We start from the raw sequence: 21,309 nt of genomic DNA, 5'->3' as shown, positions 1-21,309 counted from the left end.
GAATCTTTTGCTCAAGGCTAGCACTCTATCACACGAGCCACAGCACCACTTCCAGCATTTTCTGTTTATATGGTACTGAGAAACTGAACCCAGGGTTTCATGCATTCCAGGCAAACATTCTACCACTAAGCCACATTCCCAGCCCAACATTTAATATTTTTTACCTGAAATTTGAGCTTGCTTTCCCCTCCTTCTCGATCTCGTTTATGCATATTCACCATCAAGGCTTCATAACAATTCTTCCAATAAAGAGCCATGTTTTCATGACCATCATAAAATGTATGAGTTTCATACTGCTTCATGTAAGGTACAATCTTATTAAAAAAAAAAGAGAGAATACACAGAATGTCATATATACTTCTAAGAAACTGATGTAGAGAAAAATTTTGCTCAAAAAGATGAAACTTACATATTTTTCAATGTAAACTTGCCATTCATTTGAACTACAATAATCTTGAAAATCTTCAAAAAATGAGGAACTACCATTGGTAAAAGGCAAAGAAGGCAGGTGCAAGTTCATGAAGAGAAGTTCATAAATTTTTGAAACCAGAGTACGAACCAAAGGAATCAGAAATGAATACATTTCAGTCTGTTCTTTGATTGACTGACTGAGAACATGTTCTAGTTTCCCTAAAATGTAACATGCTTCATCCTGATTTTCAATCACTTTGGTCTGAAGAAGGGTGTTTAGCTTAGCTGATGCCATTGCACAAACCTGGAAGAAAACAGCCAAAATGAGAAAAGCAGACTAAAATATGCTAAGATATTAAATTAGCTTGTCAAGCTTTCATAGTTATTGACATAAAACATGAGACTCAAGTCAAAAACAAAGCATTACAGGAATAGTAACAGCCATATTATCATCATTTAAACTTGCACAAAGACCACTCAGAGAGGAGCATTAACCACAATAAACATGAATTATCTTTTTCTTTTCTTTTCTTTCTTTCTTTTTTTTTTTTTTTTTTTTGCCAGTCTTGGGGCTTGAACTCAGGGCCTACGCACTGTCCTTGAACACTTTTTGCTCAAGGCTAGCATTCTGCCCCTTGAGCCACAGTGCAACATTGAACTTTTTCTGTGTATGTGGTACTGAGCAATCAAACCAATGCTAGGTGAGCACTCTACCACTAGGCTAAGCTCCCAGCCCATCTTTTATTATTGTTTAATTGTTTTGTGCCAGTCCTGGGGCTTGAAATCAGGGCCAGGGCACTGGCCTTGATCTCTTTTGCTCAAGGCTAGCTCAATACTACTTAAGCCATAGTTCCACGTTAGCTTTTTAATGGTTAATTGGAGGTAAGACTCCTCATGGACTTCTTTGCTTTGGCAGGCTTTGAATCATCATCCTCAGATCTCAGTCTCCTGAGTAGCTAGGATTATAGATGTGAGCCACCAACACCTGCCTCATTTTTAAAAATTCTTTTAAGTGGTTTTACAAAGGGGTTCCAATATAGCATGTCAGTTTATGAGCACAATGCACTAACCTCACTCCCACCCACCCCCACTCCCTTTCATACATGTACACTGACTATCACAAATGCCTTTACCCACTCTTCCCTCTCCATTCATCTGCTCCCACTCCCTACCTACCTTTATCCTTCCTCCCAATGACATATTTCGGCTTTTTGTTATTCATTTTGTTAAACTGTAAGTTAATTTTTTTTTGGGGGGGGGGCAGTCCTGGGCTTGAGCTCAGGGCCTAGCACTGTCCTTGGGCTTTCTCAAGGCTAGAGCTCTACCACTTGAGATTCAGCACCAGTTCCAGCTTTTTTTCTAGGTTTGTAGTACCGAGGAATCAAACTGGTCTTGGTGCATGCTAGGCAAGTACTCTACCACTAGGCCAAACTCCCGGCCCCTGTAAGTTAATTTTTAAAGGAGTTATACTACTGTAATCCTCCACTGTGCATACCATAATTTAGTCAATGTTTATGTTGATATTAATTTAACCTTCTATATGTCTTCATATACATTCATAATTTAAATCTAATTTCCACATCTGAAAGAAAAAATTCATTTACCTTTTGTCTCTTATGAGATACAAAACCTGACTTACTTTAGTTAACATAATTTTTTAGGGTCCATTCATTGCCCAACAAATTTGAAAGGAGCATTTCAGAAAAATGTAAACCTTAAGCTGTACATAGTCTATATAGTTTGTCTAGCACCTAGCAAGCAAAACTAAATATAGATGATATTGACTACTGTTTCTAGTATAAGCTGCGCATAAATCCTATATAAGGAATCCTTAAAAGTATATGAAGTTTGGCTGGATATCAATGGCTCATGACTACGATCCTAGCTTCTGAGAAAGCTAAGATATAAGGATCATAATTTCAGGGCAGGAAAACGTCCCTAAGCCTCTTATCTTCAATTACTCACTAAAAGCCATTAAGTAGAACTGTGATTCAAGTGGTAGAATACCAGCCTTGAGAGAAAAAGGTAAGGTACAGCATTTAGGCTCTAAATCCAAGCCCCAGTACTGATACACACACAAAAAATACAAGAGGGCCTACTGGTAGTGCTTGCTTCGCATGCATGAAGACCTGGGTTCGATTCCTCGGTACCATATACATAGAAAAATTGGGAAGTGGTGCTGTGGTTCAAGTGGTAGTGCTCTAGCCTTGAGAAAGTCCGAAGACAGTACTCAGGCCCTGAGTTCAAGCCCCAGGACTGTCAAAAAAAAAAAAAGCACATGAAAGCCAGGTGCTGGTAGCTTAAGACTATAATTGCAGTTACTCAGGAGGCTGAGATCTGAAGATCCTGGATCAAAGCCAACACGGGCATGAAAGTTCACGAAATTCTTATCTCCATTAACCACCAGAAAACCAAAAGTGGTGCTGTGGCTCAATGTGGTAGAGCACCAGCCTTGAGCTCCCAGGCCCAGAGTTCAAGCCCCACAATCAACCAAAAAGAAAAAAAAAAAGTACATGAAATCATAAATGAGGAAAACATAATCAATTAACTATCTCTGAAGCTACTTTCTGATCTCACAAAGTTAAAATTTTAAGTAAGGTCATGGATATATGGGTATTTTAAGAATAAAAACAAAGTTCTGAAAAGGCATTGTCAATTAATTAGTACACAAATAACTATACTGTATGCAAGTGTAGAAAATGATATAAAATAAGTGACCAACCTGCAAACTGCCCTTTCCAATGAATCCCAAGAGCAACTGGATCTGAATTTGTGAGAGTTTTATCCATTCTGGACTCTCAGAATACCATATTGACAGACAGTCAAAGAGTAGCATGATGTCCTCTAAAAGCTATCAGAAAAGAAAAATTAAGAAATAAAACATCCAGTTTTTAGCTATACTAATGAAATGTCCCCAACATTAATAAAAATCATAAATATTTCAAAGCTAGTTCAATGTCTAGTTTATAAAAGTCAAAAGAATTCTGTAATAGTAGACAAAATATGTGGCTAGTCATCTTATCCATATGTAACTTCATCTGAGTAAGTATTGCTGCTCTAAAAAGAGGGAGAGCCAAATTAACTCAAGAGGAATATCACTAACCTTCTCAGTCCACATGTTTGAATTAACTAGTCCCTCTGAGTATAGAAAGTCCTGTATGATCAGCACAAGTCGGAAGCCATTTTCAGCAGTTACCAGATTAATTTTTGCTTCTCTGTTTTCTGTGACTGCCCATTCTAACATTTTCTGTAGCAAACTAAGTATAAAACAAAAATCCTCTTAAAACCACTATATGAGGTTGAGAAGGATGAGAAAGAATGATTACGGGGGTGACAATGATCAGGATTCATTATATTCCTATACTACTTTGTTGAATGGCAACTATTTGTATAACTACTTAAAAATAAAATTTAAAACACACAGTATGCTTACCAAGGCATTAAGATATGAAAGAAAAAGAACATCAGAACTATTTACTAGCAGTTTTCTAACTCCAATAATTTAGTAGTAGATATAACTAAAAAGTTGCATATTTAATAATAATAGAGTTTAGCCGAGAGTTTGATCTAGTGGTAGAGTGCTTGCCTAGCATGCACAAAGACCAGGATTCAATTCCTTGGTACCACATACACAGAAAAAAGCTGGAAATTGTGCTGTGGCTCAACTGGTAGAGCTCTAGCCTTGAGAAAGTCCAAGGACAGTGCTCAGGCCCCTGAGTTCAAGCCCTGGGAATGGCAAAAAAAAAACAAACCAGAGTGACTTTTTAATGTTCGGAGTGCCTTATCTTCAACATACAACATTAAAAGTCAAAGTTAACTGCTTTGGAAGAATACTGAAAGGCTATGACAGCCAAGCACTGATGGCTCATGCCTGTAATCCTAGCTACTCAAGAGGCTAAGATCTGAGGATCTCGGTTCAAAGCCAGTGCAGGCAAGAAATTCTATGAGACTTTTATCTCCAATTAACCACCAGAAAACAAGAGGTGGTGCTATGGCTCAAATGGTAAAGCATCAGTTTTGAGCTGAAGAACTCAGTGACAGTGCCCAGGTTCAGAGTTCAAGCCTCACAACAAATTAAAACAAAAACAAAAGGCTATGACAATAACTCATACTTCATTTTCCATAAAATACTTAAAATAGTTTCTTTAAAATTTTAGAAATTAGCTGAATACCAGTGGCTCATGCCTATAATCCTAACTACTCAGGAGGTTGAGCTCTGAGGATCAAAGTTTCATGTCAGTTTGACAGACAACCCCCAATTCTTATCTCCAATTATCCAGCTGAAGGTATGGTTCAAGAGATTGAGTGGCAGAGACCAGGTGCCAGTGGCTCATGACTGTCTGAGATCTGAGGACTGTGGCTCAAAGCCAGTATGGGCACAAAATCCCAAGAGACTCTTATTTCCAATCAACCACTAGAAATCTGTAAGTGGCACTGTGGCTCATGGGATAGAGCAGTAGCCTTGAGCTAAAGAGCTCAGGGACAGCGCCCAGGCCCAGAATTCAAACCCCATGACTGACCAAAGAGAGAGAGAGACGGAGAGGGAGAGGGAGAGAGAGGTAGAGTGCCAGCCATGAATGAGAAAATCTTAGAAATTACCAAGAATTGCTTGCTAAGAATTGCCTTCTGGAGCGGGGAGTTTGCCTAGTGGTACACTGCTTGCCTATCATTCGATTCCTCGGTATCACATACATAGAAAACCCAGCAGTGGTGCTCTGGCTCATGTGGCAGAGCACTAGCCTTGAGGAAAAAGGCCAAGGACAATGCTCAGGCCCTGAGTTCAAGCCCCAGGACTGGCAAAAAAGAAAATAAAAAGAAAAAAAATTGCCTTCTGCCTTGGAGTTTGAAGAAAAACATTAAGTTAATTCATTCTTGGTAGACTCTACTAGAGTCCCATTTTCTACAGGGAACCCTAAATGGTGTAGAAATGCTCAAGATGATTCTACTTTTATCCGATGGCAACACTCAAATGTGAACAATATATCAAGTCCTGATACTGCAGAAACCAGTTTAAATAAGAAATATGAAATAATTTACAACTCAGGTTTGATTTAAATCTTCTTTCTAGATTTTACTAGAATAATAAAACATAGGAAAAGGAATTACATGATTTCTGTCTTCTACCTGTCTACTTACTCCTAAGCAAGTATTAGTAACCATTATCATTTTAGACTCCGGACAACTGTAAAAGGAAGATTAAAAAAATCACTAAGCAAATGCTTACGTTAATTTTATTTCATCTGATGGTTGAAGTAGCTCACTGGATATTCCTGGTTTACTTAGTGCTGAAAACACTTGTCCCCTTTCAATCCAAGTATCATCATCAGACTTTTCTAGTCCCTTACACAGTATGCAATTCAAAATACTTGTCAGCAATTGAAAAAGTTCTTCCTCACATCTCTATATAAAAGATAATGTAATGAATTATTGAATAAGGAAGTGTTAAAAGAATATTCTAAAAACTATCATCTAACAGAGTTCCCTCTTTTTGAAAAGCCTTGATAAAATTGGAACTTTAATAGGCTCTGGCAAGCCAACGTACATAAAACATTGGCTTTGTGATCAAGACTATCACAGGACTGGTAAAGCACTGGCCAAGCATGTGCCAGTGTTGTGTTTAATCACTACCACCACATTAAAAAAAAAAGACACAAGTAATTTGGTTTCTAAGCCTTACAATATTAGAATTAGAACATAAATATGAAGTACTAGTGTGTTTACATGCTGTTGCCTCAAAGAATATAAAACATACATGAAAATTAAAACATTATTTTAAAAACATAAGTAATTTTACCTCCTGGTTTTCCAGTACAGGGAAGTCATCACTAAAGCCAATATCACCGGTGATGCTACCTTCTTTGTCAGGCTGCACAGGGAATGATATGCTAGACTCTATGGGAGATGGTGTGCTAGATAGGCTGTCTGCCATTTGGCTTCTACTATCACCCAGTTCACAAGAGTCAATTCCAGTAAGATCTAAACTCAGATGTGAAGGGTTACTGTCCCAGAATTCTTCTTGATTCTCTGATAATTCTCCCACAGAGCCATCGTCTTGAAATAATTGTGTATTTAAAGCTGGAGAGTGTCTATTCTCAGAACTCCAATAATCTGAAGACACATTAGCTGAGGCATAAAAGTTGAATTTTTCTTCATCTGTCTTTTCAAAGTTAGCATCAGTATCTTCACCAGATGGACTTTTATTTTCTTTCATCAAAACACTTCTACAATGTTTATGAAGAAAATTTCCATTTTTAAAATCTGCTTTAAAAAAAAGTCTAACCAAAGTGTCTTGCCAACCCACTTGTTGTGATATCTGATATGCTGCATCTGGCTGAGACTTCAGTATCTGTAAGATCTGCAAATAAATTAAGAGCAAAAATTCCTCAAAAAGTATACAGTACTTTACATCAATTTTACATCTCTTTTCAGATATATTACTGATTTAAAAAAAAGAACTATAGAACGATAGGCTGTCAACACCTGTTCTTAACTGCATTGTAACCTTTTTCTGAGGATTTATCTGCATGTTATTCATATAGATTAAGGATATATTTAAGATGTAAGCTGAAAGATTTAAGTAAGGAAAGCAAAAATTATCCTCTACATGCAAAAATATACCCACTACTAATTTACTCAGACAGAAAGCATAAAATATATGATGGTATACATCATAAGCAAAATTAAAAGCTCCCTGGGCTACAGGCTATTGAATACAAAAGTATTTGCAGTATGATGATGTCGTGTTATTAAAATATGCAGGTTTACTAACCTTTCTGCAGAGACCCACTCTAACATTTACATGTGTTCTGTGAGATATATATACTACAGATAGCAGATCCTTGAAATTAATAACAGGATCTATATTGGGAAGAAGCAAAAAGTTAAAATTAAATTTCATGGGCAGTGAAAGAAAGAACTGTAAGTACTGCTTATATACATGTAGAAATAACTGATTCACTAATTCTAGGTATGTTTAAATTTTACAGAATAATTTGATGACTTCCTAAGCTAATCTCAAATAAGTTGTTACTCTAAATTACCTGAGCATACTATCTTTACTGCATGGCTGTGATACTATTATTATTCTTTTACTATAAATGGATTATCAATGATACTTGATAAACTACTCAAAATGAAGAATCTTATATTATTCAGTATGATTTATGATGTGACAGGCACACCCAGTATCTATTATATATTCTAGTTAGTTCTAAATTTTTTTCCATATATTTTTTTTTGTAATTAATAGAAGGGTTACATGATATTTATCAGACAGATGGTGCATTAATTCCTATACATTGATACCCTTTCACATGTCTTGCTCCCCATTTCCCTCCCTCCCACCCCCACCCCTCATCTTGTTTAGTTAGTTCTAAATTCTGATTAAAAACTTCTTATAGCCAGGCACCAGTGGCTCACATCTATAATACTAAGCTACTCAGGAGTCTAAGATTTGATTGAAGTTCAAGGTCTGAAGCGAGTCCATGCAGGAATGTCTGTGAGACTCTTCCCTCCACACCAACCCCGCAACCTAGTGGGAAAGCACTAGCCTTAAGCACAAAAGCTTAGGGACAGTGACTGGGCCCTAAGTTCAAGCCCCAAGACTGTCACATTCACAAAACAACAAGTACAAAAAGCACTAAATTATTGCTAAAAAATTAGAGCCAAATGTGATAGCATATGCTTGCGATCCCAGTGCTTGGAAAACTGATGCAGTAATATAATGAATTTGAGGGGAGTCTGAGCTATCTACTGGGACCCTATCTTAAACCAAAAAGTAAAAATAAAATAGTATCATAAAATAAAACTAATTTCAATCATTAGCTTTCATTTTCCTTTAAAAACTTAAGCTCTTTTCGTACAAGAGCAAGGACTCAATATTTGCATACCCAATGCTATGGACATGGTAATGGAAATATAAACATAACTATATAGACATAAAAACCTATGACTCTATAGACATAATGTTTTATTTCATAAATTAATGTTTCTATGACATACAAACCCTTAGCCTAATTTGGATTAAGTTCTAAAAACTAAGCCCCAGTGATTATATATAGAGATTCTCTTCTTGAATACTTATTTGTTAAACTTGCCATTTGAAATATGATGTAAAAATCAATGTTAATAAATTCTTTAATAAAAAATTTAAGTTCTTTTGAGTAAAAGAATCTTTTGTACATACTTTCTCTACTATATCTTATTTATGTACTAAACTATTAATCACTCAGTTAGGCAATGGGACATGAAAAACAAAAACAAAGTGAAGAAATAGTACATTAGTTCTTCTCAGAAAGGTTAAAACAATGTCTTCTAGGGAAAGAATTTTTCTTAAGTACAGTATTATAAGTCATAGTCATACCTGTATTTATGATCTGATTGGAAAGATTTTTAATGAGAGAAGTATTAATGAGTGCTTCATTAAGTAGGAGCCCCAGTCCTGAATAGCCAACTTCTCTAAGTCGAATACGTTGTTTACTTCTTTCATACACATTTGTGCATTTCAACATTTGTTCCATAACCTGGTCACAAGTAATAGGGTCTTTTCAATACAGAGGACAAAGAACAGTGTTTCATTTAGATCAATATTGAATGATGTATTCCTATAAATTGTTTTCTTGAAAATAATTTTATTTCTCGTTTATTTTTTGCTTCTGTGGTACCAAGGAATTGAACCCAGAATCTCATGTATGCTAGACAAGCACTTCACCACTAAACCATATTCCCAGCCCAAATTTTATATAATTATAAAAATAAATCATAGAATTTGTGAAATCAAGACAGAAGGAAGAGTTCAAGCCTGGCCTCACCTGCAAAACAAGACTCTGACTGGAAAAATCAGACCAAAGATGTAGATGAGTGGAAGAATGCTTGTCTACCATATGCATGGCAGTGGGATCAATCCCCAGAGTTAAGAAAAAATAAAACAAGCAAAAGAATACTCACTATATTAATAATATATAATCATTAGAAATTCATTTGAAAATAAATCAAAGCACCTGTATTTAAATAAATATTTGAAACTTTAAATATGACAAACATATAAATTATATACATATATATATATATATACACACATATGAGGAACAAAGGTATATCAAGACACCTTTGTATCAATCTACTAAATTGATCTGTCACCAATTTTCATGATCAAGAAAATATATCTCTACCAACTCAATAATCCATATGTTAAAATGGGGTAGAATGAATTAGTAGTCCCATACTTCTAGGGCTGAGATGAAATTTTTTTAAGACAGGTAATATAATCTCATCGGATTTGGTGAAAATAACAATTAACTTCCATAAAGAAACCTTGTTTCCTCTTTTTAAAGCATTTTTGTACTGAGGATAGTATAATAATGTGACCATGCCACTGAGATGATTTGTCAGTTTACAATTAGAATTTACAATTAGGGTTTTGCTTTGTTTTTTGCAATGGTAGGAATCTATGTAGGCCTTGTGCATGCTAAGTAAACACGCAACACTGAGCTAAGCCAGCCCTGTGGCTCACGCCTATAATCCTAGCCACTCAGGAGGTTGAGATTTGAGGATCTTGGTTCAAAGACAGCCCAGGCATTAAAGAACCATTAAAGAAAGTAAGACTCTTATCTACAATTAATCACTAGAAAACGGGAAGTGGGGCAGTGGCTTCAGGAGAAGGGGGTAGCATAGAGCTGAAGAGCTCAGGAACAATGCCCAGGCCCAGGGGGTAGGCCAGCAGCCTTGAGCTGAAGAGGTCAGAGACCGCACCGAGACCTAGTGTTTAAGTCCCAAGAGCCACACGAAAAAAAAAAAAAACAAAACAAAACAAAACACACTGAGCTATATCCCTGGGCCACAATACAGTTTTTTTTAAGTATGCAAACAATTAACATGAAAAGACTATCAAAACAAACTGAACTTAAAATCCAAAATATAAATCATTAGGTTCAGGCCAACATAAGAGGCTGAGATCTGTGGATCAGTTTGACACTAGCCCAGTAAGACAGACCAATGAGACCCTTCATTCCAGTCAACCAGCAAAAAAACCCAAAACAAACAAACAAAAAAAAAACAGCTGAAACTGAAGGTGTAATTCAGGTCATAGAGCATCAGCCATGAGAGAGACCATGAGGCCCTGAGTTCAAACCACAGTACTAGCAGGTATGCACACACATACATACACACATGCATATGCATAAACACACCAAAGAGTCATTAAGATACTTATAAAATGTTTATACCTTAAAAATAATTTCTCTTAATTTATCCGAGTACTTCTGATTTAACAGCAAGGCATAAAGTATATCAGCATTTCCTGGTTCAAACAGCAGTAAGAAAAGCTGTCCTCTAGTTGGGCTTGTACGTAGTAGACCAGAGACCACATCCAAAATCCCATAGAGCTTTTAAAGTTAAACAAGAAACAAAGAACCATATTTATCTATACAACCAAAAATAAGGTCATAAACCATAATATTTAAGTTCTACACATCCTAACGCTTTAGGTTAACTACATTGTGTGATATTTCCAAGCCAACCCTGCTTCTCCCCTTCAATACCCTCTGTCTTGTTCACTTCTTTTGCATAGCTCCAGACATTCAATATTCAACCTATGTTGAAACCATACGTATCCTACATTGTCCACAGTAACAGGAATCTTTATTTGGTCTTTGTTTGACTAGGCCATTAATAATGGGTTCATACCAGAATTGGCAGAACCAAAAATGTAATTGCTATTTAGTGTAAAAAATACAGATGAAGGCCTGGAAAGGGGTGCTGGGTGGAGGTGGAGGTCATCGGGAACTGAGCATTTCAGACCTGCTTAGTAAACCCGGTTCATCACCATGCTGGCTGCAAGACTGTGTGTCTCCGGACACTACCTTCCAGGGTTTTCCACCCAGCTTTCACCAAGGCCTCCCCCATTGTGAAGAATTCCATCACAAAGACTCAATGGCTCTTAACACCCAGCAGGGAGTATGCCACCAAGACAAGAGTTGGGGCGTGCCTTGGGAAAACCACCCAAGAACTCAAAGAAGCGGCACTGGAACCATCAATGGGAAAAGTATTTAAAATTGACCAGATGGGAAAGTGGTTGGTTGCTGGAGGGGCTGCTGTTGGTCTTGGCTCACTGTGTTACTATGGCTTAGGAATGTCTAATGAAATAGGAGCTATTGAAAAGGCTGTAATCTGGCCTCAGTATGTGAAGGATAGAATACATTCTACCTATATGTACCTAGCAGGAAGTATCGGTGTAACACCTTTGTCTGCTTGGGCAATAGCCAGATCACCTGTTGTCATGAATTTCATGCTGAGAGGCTCTTGGGTGACAATTGGTACCACCCGTGCAGCCATGATTGGAGCTGGAGTGCTAGTACAATCCATATCATATCACCAGAACATGGGCACAAAGCATCTTGCTTGGTTGCTACATTCTGGTGTGATGGGTGCAGTGGTGGCTCCTCTGACAATACTAGGGGGACCCCTTCTCATAAGAGCTGCATGGTACACCGCTGGCATTGTGGGAGGTCTCTCCACCGTGGCCATGTGTGCTCCCAGCGAGAAGTTTTTGAACATGGGCGCACCCCTGGGAGTGGGCCTAGGTCTTGTGTTTGTGTCTTCACTGGGGACCATGTTTCTGCCACCTAACACTGTGGCCGGTGCCACTCTGTACTCAGTGGCAGTGTATGGTGGATTACTTCTTTTCAGCATGTTCCTTCTATATGACACTCAGAAAGTAATCAAACATGCAGAGATAGCACCAGTATATGGACAGAACAAATATGATCCAATCAATTCGATGTTGGGAATCTACATGGATACACTGAATATATTTATGCGGGTTGCAACTATGCTAGCAACTGGAGGTAACAGAAAGAAATGAAGTGACAGCTTCTGACTCCTCCAGCACTTATATGTCTTGCTGTTGAATAGGAGCAGATAATCATTGCACAGTTTGGACAAGCAGCTTTCATTGAAGTTTAGAAGATAAGAACCTGTCAACATGTTTGAAATGTTCCAGTAATGTGACCCTTCAGGTATGCTTTTTCTTCTTGAGAATAAATTCAGTAGTATTCTTCCAGATGAGATATATTTTCAACTCTTATATGTAAATAATGCTAAGATGCTTTAACAAATGTGAAGACTTAAGATTTGTGTTATGATAATGTGGCTTTTAGTTTATTAGATAAAGTGTTAGCCTTTATATTTTGGTAGATGCACAATATTGTGATGTTATAAGACTGCAAGGATTTGCTCCAGAGAGCTGAGAAGGGTAGTCATGGGACCTAGCAACATGTGATTGTGATGAGCCCCAGTGAACATTATTTGAACTAACTGGAAACAAACAACTGTTATTTTATTCATTAGTCTATGAAAGAAAAGCGCAGGATTTCTTCTCCTCTATTTCTTAGTATTCTCTTTCCAGTATTGATGATATGTTGGTAAAGACAGTCAAGAATGTGAATCACATAGAGAAACCCTGATAGAATTATGAATGTGCATGTAAGTTTTACATTGAAATGTCTAAAACAAAATATCTTGTTCTCAAGGAAAAATACTTAAAAGTATGAGGTTTGATGCCTTTGTCAGGTATATATGGAATATATTTACTAGTTACTGGGTTTTTTGCATATTTATTCAGTGTCTAATTGAGATACATGCTTGTATTTTTTCATCTCGAAGTTTTGAAGAGACTGAGCATTGAAAAACAAAGCAAAAATTAATTTTTTTTTAGAATATATATGCATCAGAAGTGTACTCGGGATTCAGAAACAGTTCCTTTTTGTCCTACATAGCTTTCTCGATATTTGTAAGTGTTTTGATATATAATAGTTATTTTGGGAAGTCTTCCATGAATGAAAGTAGATCTGTATGATTATTGCTTTTCTTGGGGAACATTTTATTACAGTAATCCTAAAATAGCTATTTTAACCACTTCAAAGTATGCAGATGTCTATTTCCAAAATAATAAAGGTCCCAGCTGGAACAAAAAAAAATACAGATGAATAGCCTGGGGCAGAGGCTCACGCCTGTAATCCTAGCTAATCAGGAAGGTGAGATCTGAGGATGGCAGAGCTGGCACTTAAGACCAAGAGACTCTTATCTCTAGTTAATCACTAGAAAATAGGAAGTGGGGCTGTGGCTCCGGGGGTAAGATGGTAACCTTGAGCTGAAAGGCTTAGGGACAGCCCCCAGGCCCAGAGTTCAAGCCCCAGGACATACACAAGAAAAAAAGGGTGTGTGTAGGGGGCGTTGGCCTAGTGGTAGAGTGCTTGCCTAGCATGCACAAAGACCTGGGTTCGATTCCTCGGTATCACATACATAGCAAAAAGCCAGAAGTGGTGCTGTGGTTCAAGTGGTAGAGTTCTAGCATTGAGAAAGCCAAGGACAATGCTCAGGCCCTGAGTTCATGGCCGAGGACTGGCAAAAAAAAAAAAAAAAAAAAAAGATGCACAAAAAAAGAAACAAATTGCAATGTCATCTGCTTATTCTAACTTTCAAATAAAATTTCTTCTTTACATAGTACCATGTTATACTAAATAAGAAATTTTTACTCTTAAAACATTCAATGAATTGAACATGTAAGTCTATAATAGACAAATTTTTAAAAGTTAAAAAGATATAGAGATTCCCTTCTTGAATACTTGTTTGTTAAACACGTCATTTGAAATATGATATAAAAATCAATGTTAATAATTTCTTTAATAAAAAAGTTAAAAAGAAAAAATGTGTCTATCTCAAGTACAATACCTGCTCTTCTTCACTAGTAGTAGCTATATAACCCATAATACTCTGTATTTCTTCATGAGTTCCACCTTTGCACAAAAAATATTTAATTAATCCATACAAAGACGTCCTTATTGTTCGAATTTCATCTGGAGATAGTTCATTATATTTACAACCACTTCTAAAAGAAAAAAGAAGTATATGACTTGAAATTTGAACACATTTACATTTTTATAAAATTTACAGTATAATATATTCCCATGCAAAAATTTCAAGGCATTTTATCTTTTGCTTCTTACTCTTATTTAAATAAAAATTTAATATTAAAACAGCTTATAATAGTACTATGAACACCTATATGGGTGCTTTGTACATTACTGATTTATTTAAAAGCATCCTGAAAATGACCTTAAGAAATCATAGTTTTAATGTGCTTTTCACAGATGAAGCAACTCAAAGCATTTCACTAATTTGTTTTGGCTATACAATAATTAAAACCAATATTCATACCTACTTGATACACACTGTTCATCTAGTCAGCCTCCACTCTATGCTACCGCTCTAAAGATAAAAACATATTCGGGCTGCTAGTAAAGAGAAATATCTTCCCAATCCTATTCTGTCAAGTAGCAAGCAGAAAACAATACATCAAATTAAGAAATAGCAAGGAACCATACCCATAATAAATCCTAAGTGTATCTAGGAGGAACTGCACACCATACTTCTTTCGGAAAACTCTCCTGCTATCTTTAATAATAGTCGAAAGATATTGTATATGACCTAAAACAGAAAGTTCACTTGTAAATAACAAAGCAAAAATAAACTCACATGGGTAGTTTCAAGCTTCTAAAAAAGATTATAAACTTTTATGTAATAGCTTGCTCTCACCAATTCGAAAGGGAAAATCTCCACGGTTCCAAATACTGAAGTCAAAGAGTAAATAATGATACATTTGCTGCAGCAGGGGCATATTCTTCTCTAATGATACTTGTTCAATTAATAGTTGAATTGCCATTAATACATTAACATCCATTAAGGTACCTGGCACCTGAAACCAAATAAAGGTGATTTCATAAAATAATTGTTCAGGGGGCCAGGAGTTTGGCCTAGTGGTATAGTGCTTTCCTAGAATGCACAACGCCCTGGGTTCAATTCCACGGTACCACATACATGGAAAAAAGCCAGAAGTGGTGTTGTGGCTCAAATGGTAGAGTGCTGGCCTTGGAAAGCCCAAAGATGGTGCTCAGGCCCTGAGTTCAAGCCCCAGGACTGGCCAAAAAAAAATACATAAATAAAAATAATTGTTCAGAAAAAAAATATATGAAAAAAGAGAAACATAAAAAATAATTGTTCAGTTTAAATACTTGTGGTTAAACTATTATTTCAAATAAATCAGAATATTTATTAAATATAGAACTATAAAAATATTGGGTAAAAAAACTCAATCATTAATCTTTCTGATGTAACACTAGAACGCATTTTCCTAATGTCATATTCTTAAACTACATTTCTCAAATATCTCAAATATTAAAGATACCAAACAAGGATATATACATCAAAGCAAAAAGCAAAGAGCATATATACTTAAGTACTTTTTTTTTTCTTTTACCTGTCCTAGGCCTTAAACTTAAGGCCTCCTGGGCACTGTCCTTGGTTTTTCTCAAGGCTAGAGCTCTACTGCTTGAGCCACAACACCATTTCTGGCTTTTTTTTTCTTTTTTTTTTTTGCCAGTCGTAGGCTTGAGCTCAGGGCCTGAGCACTGTCCTTGGACTTTCTCAGCTTCAGCACCATTCCAGCTTTTTTTTCTATGTATGTGGTACCGAGGAGTTGAACCCGGGTCTTCATTTATACTAGGCAAGCACTCTACCACTAGGCTAAACTCCTGGCCCCTAAATAAGTAATTTTTATATAAGATGATTCAATAAAAGTTTAAAAGCTTGTTATGAGATAAATAGTATCTACTAATGTAATATAGTATAAAACAATAGTATTTAATAACATTTATTTGGTAGAAAGAATAAATACTAACTGCTAATTATAATCATCAGATATATCAACACCCTATTAGTCTGGCTTACCTTCTGAAGTAAGGCACCAAGAGTTGCAACTCCATGGGACTGAATCAGACTGTCCTGGTTGATAGGATGTCTCTGAATAAAGTGCTTCACAATCAAGATAAATGTTGCGAGCAGATTTTTTTCTAGTCTAGACTCTACAAAAACAGAAATTCTTCATTTATTTTTTTTATTTTTTATTGTAATGTATAGAGAGGTTACAGTTACATTCGCCAGGTAGTAGGTACATTACTTCTCACACAATGATACCCCTTCTCATGTTTTTGTCCCCATTTCTCTTCCCCCATCCATCCCATTCATCTTGTTTTTCCCTCTTTGCTTTCCTATTTCAAATGAACAAATAAACATATATACAATATACCAGGTAACAAAGTCAGATACAATAACAATATGAGGTTAACCAAAGGGAACAGAAGAGAAAAGAAATAAAATAGTACATTAAGAACAACAATCACACAAGATAAAGCTCTTGTTTCCACATCCTAGAGATCCTTTCATTTAGTCTCATCCTGTATGACCTTTTGAATCTAGTTTTTGTGCCATTGTAATCCTCTGCTAGGAGAGTCCTAGATGTGTACTAATTATTACCAATGAGGGAAACCATTGAGCCTATGCTCCTTTGGGTCTGGCTTACTTCACTTTAATATGATTTTTTCCAAGTCTTTCTATTTCATTATAAATGCGGCAATATTATTCTTTCTGATGGCAGTATAGAATTCCATTGTGTATAAATACCACATCTTCTTGATCCAATCATCTACTGACGGGCATCTGGGTTGGTTCCATATCTTTGCTATGGCAAATAGTGCGGCAATGAAGATCGTTGTGATGGTGGTTTTAGTATGTCCTTGTTTCTGGACATTTGGGTATATGCCAAGGAGTGGAACTGCTAGGACATAGGGGAGCTCTATGTTTAGTCTTCTGAGGAACCGCCATACTATTTTCCATAGTTGAACCTTACACTCCTACCAACAGAGTAGTAGTGATCCATCCTGGGCAACATCCCCAGCAGCATCTGTTGTTATTAGATTTTTTTTTTTTTTTGGTGAGTCATGGAGCTTGAACTCCGCCAGTGCACTGTCCTTGAGCTCTTAAGCTCAAGGCTACCACCCTACCCCTGGGCCTGGGCAGAGTCCCAAAGCTCTAAGCTACCACCTGACCCTGGAGCCAAGCACCACCTCCCATTTTCTAGAGGTTAATTGGAGGTAAGAGTCTCAGGTCCTTTTGTGCCTGAGCTGGCTTTGAACCTTGATCCTCTGATCTCAGTCTCTTGAGTAGCTAGGATTACAGGCATGAGCCATGGTGGCTCTTGATTATGGCCATTCTAACTGGAGTGAGTTGGAATCTCAAAGTTGTTTTGATTTGCATTTCTTTTATGGCCAGAAATGTTGAGCCTTTCTTCATGTGTCTATAGGCCATTCTTATTTCCTCTTCAGAGAAGTCTTTAGTCTTTAGCCCATTTTTTAATGGGATGGTTGTATTTTTAAAGATCTGTTTTGGAGAGATTCAATATTTTTTTAGCTGTCAACATGTTTTAGATATGAGGCCCTTAATTCCATTTTTTTTTTTTTTTTTTTGCCAGTCCTGGGGCTTGTACTCAGGGGCCTGAGCACTGTCCTTAAGTGTTCTCAAGCCACAGTACAACTTCTGGCTTTTTCTGTGTATGTAGTACCAAGGAATCAAACCCAGAGCTTCATGCATACTAGGAAACACTTTATTGCTCAGCCATACTCGCAGCCTATCTAATTGCTTTTCTAACATTCTCTGTTCATAATGCTTACTATAACAAAGAAAGAATCTAGATCAGTAACTTTTTCAAGGCTCATTTGCACAATGGACACAAAAAAGCAGCAATTACATACGGCATATTCACTGCAAATATAAGTACTTTCCTTACCATAAATTGAACAGTGATTCTTTTTTCATTGAGAGAGTCAAGAGCAAAACTAACATCTTCAGTGCTTTGACAAACATAAACTTCATGAATTATTCTCAGTAAAATCAGAGCAGTTGTTACAGCTACAATTGGCTCCGTTTCCTATTAATATTCATAGAATGTTTTGGTTTATTGAAATTTCTCAATTGCCAGTTTGAATTATACCTGATGCTTTTGTGGAGGCCAATACCAAACACTCTCCCTCTGGGGGTGCTACCAATTCAACGACTGTGCTTTCATTCATTCCTTCAGAAATCTGTCCTTCATTAAAGTAGCTGATTTGTTCCAATAAAGGAAATAGTACATTTAATCCACCGATACAGTTGATGATGTCCTGAGAACAAAATCACAATTTCTCAATTTTATAGAAGAGAGAAATTCAGTATCTATGCAGTTGCAAATTGTTGATAAACCTTAAGTAATGTGTAGTACAGCTTAATCTGAAAGAATCCTGTTAAGCTTTCAAGGGTAGCTTCACAGGTCACCATAACTAACAGTGCAGAAACAGTTTCAGATTATTTTTATAAATCTTTGTTTTCCCAACTTTAGGAATTTCAACAAAAATGATCTAAAAATAACCTGGTAAGAAAACTTTATCATTTAACTACTATAATGTACAGAATAAACAATTGTTTATTCACTAGGCAAGTAAGCATTTAAAAAAAAAGAAAAACATAGGGCCAGGAGTTTGGCCTAGTGGTAGAATGCTCAACAAAACACGCAACGTACACACACAGAGGGGAAAAAAATGCACTTGGTGGTGGAGTAGAAGAAATTCTTCTGTTTTTAGTTAACTAAATTAACCTATGAATTCTCAAACATGTCATAAATCTAACTATTTTAATATATAGTACTTTTATCAAATGCTAAAGAGAAAAATACTTTATATACCATGAAAAACATGAGCTTAATAAAAATTGACTATATTCTACAAAGGCAAAATTATCCTGGTGATTTCTGTATCAAACATGGTATCTATATCATTGATGTTAATTGAGGAAAAGAGATGCTAACTGGGGCAAAGTTTTCTTTCTGATTTTCCAGTAAGCCATCTTCTAACTACCTTTTACATACTTTTTTTTTTCTTTTTTTCTCTTTGCCAGTGTGGGCTTGAACTCAGACTTGAAGCACTGTCCTTGGTCTTTCTCAGGCTAGAGAGTTACCACTTGGGCCTCAGCACCACTTCCAGCTTTTTTTTTAATATATTTTTTATTATAATTAATAGAAGGGTTACATTACATTCGCCAGATAGAAGGTGCATTCTTTCACATACATTGATATCCTTTCTCATATTTTTGTCCCCATTTCCCTCCCCCCCACCCTCACCCCTATCTTGTTTTCCCCGCTTTCCTGTCTAATTTCAAATAACCAAATACGCATATATCCAATATATCAGACAAAAAAGTGAAATACTGTAAAAATATGAGATAACCAAGGGACAGCAAAAGAGATGAGAGATAACATAGTACATTAAGGACAACAATCACTCATTATATGGCTTTTGTTTCTATATCCTAGGGGTCCTTTCACTTAGCATACTATATGGCCTTATGTATCTAGGTTTTGCTCTATTGCAATTCTCTGCTAGAAGAGCCCAAGGCTTCTACTGATTATGACAAATGAGGGAAACCATTGTGCCTATGTTCCTTTGAGTCTGGCTTACTTCACTTAATATGATTTTTTCTAAGTCTTTCTATTTCCTTACAAATGGGGCGATGTCGTTCTTTCTGACAGCAGCATAGAATTCCATTGTGTATAAGTACCACATCTTGTTGATCCACTCATCAACTGAGGGACATCTGGGTTGGTTCCATATCTTTGCTATGGTAAATAATGCTGCAATGAATATCATTGTACTAGTGGATTTAGTATGTCCTTGTTTCTGGACGGTTGGGTAAATGCCAAATAGTAGAATTGCTGGGTCATAGGGGAGCTCTATGTTTAGTCTTTTGAGGAACTACCATACTGCTTTCCACAGTGGTTGAACAAGTTTGTACTCCCACCAACAGTGTAGTAGTGATCCCTCCTGGCCACATCCCCTCCAGCATCTGTTGTTATTAGTTTTCTTGATCCTGGCCATTCTAACTGGAGTGAGGTGGAATCTTAGAGTTGTTTTGATTTGCATTTCTTTTATGACTAGAGATGTCGAGCATTTCTTCATGTGTCTATAGGCCATTTTTATTTCTTCTTCAGAGAAGACTCTAAGTCTTCCAGCTTTTTTTCTATGTGTATAGTACTGAGGAATCAAACTGGGTCTTCGTGCATGCTAGGCAAGCACTCTACCCCTAAGCCAAACTTCCGGCCCTTCTTTTACATACTTTTTGATTTTACATAATGTCTATGTAAAATATCTTTTCAGGATAGCTTTTCAGGATGTGACCTAACAAGTATTAGGTCCTGAGATTAAACCCTAGTGTCATCAAAAAGAAAGTAAATCTAAAATGACTTTTTCTTGTTGATGGTGTGATCTCACAGTACTAAGATTTAAAACCAGAGTGTCTTACTGCTCAGCTTGCTTGCTCCATTGAGCCATACTTCCAGCCCTACTTTTTGGCTGGTTAATTGGAGATGGAGTCTAGTAGAATTTTCTGCCCCGAATGAAATCAGATCTCAACATCCTGAGGAGCTAGGATTATAGACATGAGGCTCTAGTACCTGGCTAAAATATCTTTCTAGTGAAATTCTGTATTTAAGAAATTATTTAGTGTACATCCCTATAACAGTCAGTCACTAGGACAAAGCAGTAGTCCTTCCTTTAAAGTACTTAAGGAATACTGAAGAATCAATCAAGCAGTTACTATTCATCATGTTATCTGAAACAATAAATTCCTACAGGATAAGGCAAATAGAAGGATAATGGTTTACAAGTAGCTTCAGTAAAAACAAGTAGGCCAGGAGTTTGGCCTAGTAGTAGAGCCCTTGCCTCACATGCATGAAGACCTGGGTTCAATTCCTCAGTACCACATACATAGAAAAAAGCTGGAAGTGGTGCTGTGGCTCAAGTGTTACAGCTCTAGCCTTGAGAAATCCCAAGGACAGTGCTTCAGGCCCTGAGCTCAAGCCCAGGACTGACAAAAAATAAAAATAAAAACAAGTAAAGATAAGACTAGACAAGGCAAGACTACACATCTGTAATTCAAGCCACTCAGGAAGTAAAGATTGAGAGGATACTTGTTCAAGAC

The 21,309-nt window shown here is 36.6% G+C and overlaps 1 protein-coding gene and 1 pseudogene across 1 annotated transcript in view; one reads left to right on the top strand and one right to left on the bottom strand.

The window, feature by feature from the left end:
* The window catches only part of Nbeal1 (neurobeachin like 1), a 156,265-nt gene that overhangs the window by 63,141 nt on the left and 71,815 nt on the right, over positions 1–21,309 (bottom strand). The window contains exons 20-33 of the mRNA XM_090354628.1: positions 18,293–18,461; positions 16,195–16,328; positions 15,004–15,163; positions 14,793–14,895; positions 14,140–14,296; positions 10,635–10,793; positions 8,774–8,933; positions 7,181–7,269; positions 6,206–6,766; positions 5,636–5,811; positions 3,515–3,668; positions 3,134–3,262; positions 410–715; positions 165–314 (exon numbers count right to left, since the gene is read on the bottom strand). Coding sequence (XP_090210754.1) covers positions 165–314; positions 410–715; positions 3,134–3,262; positions 3,515–3,668; positions 5,636–5,811; positions 6,206–6,766; positions 7,181–7,269; positions 8,774–8,933; positions 10,635–10,793; positions 14,140–14,296; positions 14,793–14,895; positions 15,004–15,163; positions 16,195–16,328; positions 18,293–18,461 — 2,607 coding nt within the window. The remainder of the gene's footprint in view (positions 1–164; positions 315–409; positions 716–3,133; positions 3,263–3,514; positions 3,669–5,635; positions 5,812–6,205; positions 6,767–7,180; positions 7,270–8,773; positions 8,934–10,634; positions 10,794–14,139; positions 14,297–14,792; positions 14,896–15,003; positions 15,164–16,194; positions 16,329–18,292; positions 18,462–21,309) is intronic.
* LOC150048658 (growth hormone-inducible transmembrane protein pseudogene) lies at positions 11,083–12,790 on the top strand (annotated as a pseudogene).

This window comes from Megascapheus bottae, chromosome 21, assembly GCF_031878675.1.
Source record: "Megascapheus bottae isolate mThoBot1 chromosome 21, mThoBot2.hap1, whole genome shotgun sequence".
NCBI lineage: Eukaryota > Metazoa > Chordata > Mammalia > Rodentia > Geomyidae > Megascapheus > Megascapheus bottae.
This window is presented reverse-complemented; position numbering and strand designations above follow the sequence as displayed.